Source organism: Protopterus annectens, chromosome 5.part0, assembly GCF_019279795.1.
Source record: "Protopterus annectens isolate FY-2018-M chromosome 5.part0, PAN1.0, whole genome shotgun sequence".
NCBI lineage: Eukaryota > Metazoa > Chordata > Ceratodontiformes > Protopteridae > Protopterus > Protopterus annectens.
The window spans coordinates 1,622,711,601-1,622,717,914 of record NC_056735.1 but is presented as its reverse complement, the minus strand read 5'-3'; the positions used below and the strand labels follow the sequence as shown (position 1 = coordinate 1,622,717,914).

The 6,314-nt window shown below is 36.1% G+C and overlaps 1 protein-coding gene across 1 annotated transcript; it reads left to right on the top strand.

Annotated features, from left to right (window-relative positions):
- Positions 1–951: 951 nt before the first annotated feature.
- LOC122801798 (claudin-8-like) lies at positions 952–2,156 on the top strand. The gene is made up of 2 exons (XM_044071403.1): positions 952–1,060; positions 1,140–2,156. Exon 2 carries the CDS (start codon positions 1,215–1,217, stop codon positions 1,887–1,889), a length of 675 nt encoding a protein of 224 aa, XP_043927338.1. The 5' UTR covers positions 952–1,060; positions 1,140–1,214; the 3' UTR covers positions 1,890–2,156.
- Positions 2,157–6,314: the final 4,158 nt, after the last annotated feature.

Here is a 6,314-nt window from a genome sequence, read left to right as displayed (position 1 = left end):
GTCAATCAGAGCTTCATACAAATAGGACATTGGATGACCTTGTATTCTTTGCTGAAGATTAAGAAACCTATAAATAAATCTGTGTAATTTATCAAAGCAGATCTAAGTTCTAAACTGTATATCTGGTATTAAAATGCGCTGTAGATTGGGCAAATTCTTCATTTTCATATTTATTTAGTTGATTAGACCAACGAGGACACTGATCGCTTTTTCTTGTGATGCATAAGGTGGTAGTCATTCTGGTTAAGAACAATGCAGACAGGATATTGAGGGAATTCTCTTACCTCTTTTCTTTTCTCAGCAAGAGTCACGCTATCTTTTACAGGCCTCCCACATTTCCACCTCCCCTGGCAGTCGGAAACCTGGCTTAAAGTCTCACCCAATTGCTGGCATGTTACGAATACAACAATCCAGTTTTGCAATGTCACTATGTCTATGTTAGTTAGAACATGAATGCAGGCACTTAGTATAGGAATACAACCTACAGCACTCTTATCTTCCATCACAAGAGGTGAGAGTGCTATCCACTGAACCACTGACATAGTTAAAAATTAAAAAAGTGAAATGAGTAATACATGCAGTTATTGACAATGTGCAGCAACCATTAACAGCATGTCTTAGAATTGATTAAAACAGGGAGCAATGCAACAATAGCTCTACAGCACTCCTGTGTAATATTGCACTAGTAAAAAATATTTAAACATGTCTGAAATCACTGTTGTTGGACTTAGCATTTTTGTAACTAAGACACTCGTAAAAAAATAATTAAATCAAATAAAGCAAGAGAAGAATATTCTAGAGAGAAAAACTTTGCTTATAATTACAATAATGTGAAAGGCCTTTATCTCATTAACACTCCTCAGGGAAGAATTTGAGTAATTCATAAACTTGATATTCCAGTTCTCATTGCATTACTCAGTGCTCTGTCTTATATCTGTAAACACACAAGAATTTTACTTAGTCTGCATGGTCAGCTGGAAGAAGGAAGTACAGAGCTATGCTGTAGTACAGCTTAAACGATAAAAGAAGTGCCTTATCTGATTAGCATTTCCATTGTGAGGTAAGTTCTGCATCCCTCATTTTAAGCATATGGATAAATATACCAAATGTGAATATTGACTGATGTGCTTTGTTTGCAGGCTTGCTACAGATGTTTGCTTGCTGTGACTAAAATCCTTTAACACCACATTCTCCTAAATAATACAAGGCTGAAAATGGCAGTTGCAGCTCTTGAAATTGTCGGTTTGTGCCTCGGTGTCATTGGTTTGATAGGGACAACTGCTGTAACAGGTATGCCCCAGTGGAGGGTTACAGCCTTCATTGAAAGCAACATCGTTGTCTTTGAAACTATATGGGAAGGTTTGTGGATGAACTGTATCCGGCATGCGAATATAAGAATGCAGTGCAAGGTGTATGATTCTCTTCTGGCACTGACCCCTGACCTTCAGGCTGCCCGAGGTCTGATGTGTGTTGCCGTAATTCTGACCTTATTGGCTGTGTTAATAGCTATCATTGGAATGAAGTGCACACGGTGTACAGGAGATAATGAGCGTGTGAAAGGATACATAGTACTTACTGCTGGAATTATATTTATTTTGGCTGGAGTCATAGTTCTGATCCCAGTATCCTGGACAGGGCATAATATCATCAGGGACTTTTATAACCCTTTAGTCGACCTTGCACAGAAGAGAGAATTGGGAGAGGCCTTGTACATTGGCTGGGCAACTGCAGGTGTCCTTATTGCAGGTGGAGCGATCCTGTGTTGTACATGTTGCTGTGCAAAAGAGGAAAAGAAGCAGTACAGTTATTCACCACAACAAGCGACGTACTCATCCCATCATGTCGCCCGAAGAACTGCAAGCACTTACAGCAAAAGTCAGTATGTTTAAAGTGTGTTCATGCGGTCAAAATGGCAGTACTCTAGGAAGGAAGTAAAAACTTGAAAAAGTACTTTCGGAAATGTAAATGCAATGTAAACTAGAGGACTGAGTTTGTAGAAAGTGAGGCATGTTTATAACAATTCCAATTACGGCATGTCTGGTAACAATACTTATCAAGAGACAAACAGCATCATACAGTTTTTCATTACTCATTTCTTATCAGTAAAATTTTGTAAGTTTTAATTCAAATAAAATTTACAATGACAAATGAGACATATTACTGGGACAGAGGTTTTCAGTCACTTCACTACAAAGTGTACAATTAAAAAACAAATAGTTTAATAAAATAATGAAAGTATAAAGGTGATGATAAAATGGATCTGTTGAGTTATATGACTGTCTTAACTCAATAATAAGCATTTAACCAAGTACAAAGCAGAACTGCTGTGATGGTGTATAGGAAGCACTTTAATTCTCGTCTTTTTCAGCAGTTTTTGTCCAGCCTGCAATGATCCAACAGTCCCCTTTCAGGATAAATTCACCCTTGCTGGTCTAGTTTGTGTAAATACACTGCATATATTTTGAACTGTTGCACCACCTACCTGTCTCATTAATGCCAACAGCCATTTAGGGGTTTCTGAAATGAGTGATGCTTAGCCTTTCACAGAAAGGCTGCACCATAGCCAAGTGTTATGTGTTCATCTAAAATGGAGTTTAGCATAGTGAGCAATTATTATTTTAGTACTTAAGACTAACCGTAAAAATACTAAAGAAATAAACATGAGCTGAGCAATTGATTTCATAGCAGAAGGGAACAAATTAAATTGAAGTAAACATACCAGCAACATATGACAGCAGACAAAAAAGATGCACACTTTTTTGTGTTTCAAAGCTTGTGATCGCAGCCAATCACATCACTTACACCACAGTACACCAGCTATTAACATATAATAAAGCACTTTACACTTTAAGTGCTCTTATCAGCTATTCTTTAACTAAACTGATTGATCTTAGTCATGAATTTTTCAGGTTAAGATATAGTTAGGTCTAACAGTTCAATCCAAGGTTAATAAAAACAGCTTTGCAGATGCAAGTTTCAACACTGGGAAACAGTGGGGTGATTTGCTCCTAATAATATGCTGCTGTAAATGTCTCTGTCATGATCTCCATGATGCAAAGGAACTAAACTTAGATACAGATTTTGCAGAATAGTTATGTGAGTGAAGGAGGGAGAGGAAGAATGAAAGAAAAAGGTAAGATTTAGCTGCATCAGTACATTATACATAAAGACTAATAATGTGGTAAAAGTACACATTAAAGACAGAGACATGCATGCTTACCCAGGCATACATATGTGTGCACATGCACAGACATACAGAAAATGTATGTTTTTGTGTGTGTGTGTGTGTGTGTGTGTGTGTGTGTGTGTGTGTGTGTGTGTGTGTGTGTGCATATGTGTGTATAGTACGCATGTACTTTTTTGACATTTGTTGGTCTATAAATTAATGTTATGTTAACACACGCACACACACAAACACACACACACACACACACACACACACACTGTCTTACAAAATACCAATTTATGCTCACTATCCATACTTATATATATATATATATATATATATATATATATATATATATATATATATGAAGATTAGTGAATGCACATAAACAGCAGGTAAAATTGAACTTTTGTCATGGCCTGAGCAGTTTTACACTAATCTTAGGAAATTTGCAGTAGGAAATCCTAAGAGTAGACCCAATTCCTTGCTATGTTTTACAATTATATTACCCGCATGGACTCCAGATTTGTGTGGATGGTCTGTTGCAATACTTAACAGATATTTGTTTCTATTATTTCAGTATTGCTGGCACAAGTAGATTTAATAAATAATTGAAAGCAGTTTGTTACAGATGAGACAATAACACAGGTCATACAGTGTGGCTTTTTTTATTTTGATATTAAGTAACAGACAATTATCACCAAGCTAGTCTTCAATATATGTGAAGGTTATTCAGAGGGAAGCTCAATATGTAGCATTGAAAATGGTGGATGCAACACCGTAGGCTCACAAGTGTCATAGTGAGGTCACATGTCAGCGATAAGGGTAGGAAATAAGTAGGGATTCAAACACAGAAGGTAATTGAGGGAGCAATGCAGGATTCTCATCTTATGGTTGGGGTTCCTTCAAATAAATAGTTTGTATGTAAGATAAGAAAGATGGACTGACATCCAAGACACCTAACATAGAGATCAGATCATCATGAGTTATTATAAATGTTTTTCATGAGGATAAAAAAAAACCTCTGATAGCCCTTTTGCAATACAGACTTTTAAACATACATTTTCTGATTCTGATATCTAGATGGGCAGTAGGAGTCCCACCGCGAGTTCTGCATCTATGTTAAGTCTACAGATAATTGAAATGTCTTTAGGAAATTAAGATGCTATGAGAGTTATTTTCTCCAGGATTTTTTATCAACTAGAGCAGTGTTATAGGTCTAAAGTGATTTAATTCTATTCATATAACAAATTTATGAAGGCATTTTTTCAGTTAAATTCTTCCACAAATAAGGGTTATATAGTTGCAAAATATAACTGTTTAGTAATATTACAATGTCCTGATTTACAGACAGGATTACCAGTTGGAAAAGCGTAGGTGGAACACTATATACAGCAGAGAACAGGGTTTTAATTATAACAGATGATAGAAATTTCTAAACTGTTAGCTGTGCACATCTCAAAATGTGGCAGAATATATATATATATTACTCCTCTTTGAAATGATAGTGCTATGGAATGCAAAAAGAAAACATTTCAAATTTCAAGTAGACGTTCTGTGTTAAAACATTTACCTGAGTATAACAACTTTTTATCTTTAATCAACAGGTGTTTAAAGTAAGTTAGTCATAGATGTTTAGAGATGAAGGGCATGCTTATGCATGTCTGCATTTATTGTGCCCTTAATCTGATCCCTTTATTTTACAAAATGTTTTTATGATTTAGACATAAGTATACTCAATGACAGGATTCATCTCAGTGAATACAATTTTATATTTCTGTCCTACATAGGAAGAAATCTATTTAGCATCATTAAGATGATACATTACTGCTTTATAAAGGAGAAAAATGGCAGGAAGGATGGGGGAGGGGGGATGTCAGTGGCTCTAAAATACCAATAAGGAGTGTGAATAAATTGTTTTGTTGCACCTTGTGGTTTCATAGTGGTGTAGTCAGCATTCATACAACCTTCCTTCCAGACAGCAGAACCTAGTAGCTGAAGGCAACAGCTAGGGTGGTTAGTGATGATAGATTTGCTACAAAAGAAGAAGCAATGCAGTGTAGTGTACTGTACTGTTTCTTTGTGAGACTAGTCAGTTATAATGAGAATGCAGCTCAGTTAAGTCATGCCAAAACAGAAGCAGGGACTTTTGGTTATGAATGAGAATCCAGTGATATAGCCAGTCCATGGTCTGGCACCCCAGGATGATGAAGTCATTACTGATATTGTTAGTTAACCAACAGAAAAGCAATCATCAGCTATAAAAAAAGAGCAATCTGGTACAACATGAAGACATACAAAGTTGAAACTTGTGATTTCCACTGATGCATCAGCTATAATACATTTCCAATGTTTGTATATAGTGAGATGGATAAGGCGAAGAACATTCTTATCATCCTAAACAAGTGCAAATTCACTTGTTCGTTTACAGCCTATGTGTATTGCCTAAACTCCATATAACCAGCTGGGGTTACCAAACAGTCTGTAACAATTTATAGAGTTAGGTATAAAATGTGACTTGTTTACTGGGCATGTAATAGTCACTGCAGCTTTGACAAGTAGTTTTATTTTAAATACACCCTGCATTTATGTCAGCAATTCTGACTGAGTTGGGAGAATCCTAAATGTTGGGGTGAATCATGTTCAGAGTGTGCTTTTTACATCTCCTATTATTTGTTATATATTTTTCTCTTCAAACAGTATCTTGCACACTAAATATATTGGAAGCTGTCAATATCTACAAATGCATTTTGGCTATGTAACTTGTTTTGTTTTTAAGTGGTGTTTGTATATAGAGTCATAGGTTCGTGGGTTTATACTAGACTAATGACAACCAGGGTCTTTAAATAAGATTAGGTGATTCTGAGTAATGCAATTTATCAAGTTTGGAAGCAGCAATTTCATTGGCTGCCTAATTAGGTTAAATTAACGTTAACATGTATGCTGATTATAAAGGGAAAAAAACAGTCGGGGACAGGAAGCTGGTTAGAGAAAATTGATGGATCACATGGGTATGATGAATCAAACTTGCTACCTTAAACATACTGTCTCATACTTTACCAGTTGCATCTTTGGTGAGGGGACAATGAAAAGTCTTTGCATGGTGGGAGTCCTTTCACCCTGTTGAAAATCCAACAATTCATGTGGC

Bases quoted from the DNA above. Each gene is read 5' to 3' on its own strand.
- LOC122801798 (XM_044071403.1), top strand. From the start codon at position 1,215: ATGGCAGTTGCAGCTCTTGAAATTGTCGGTTTGTGCCTCGGTGTCATT.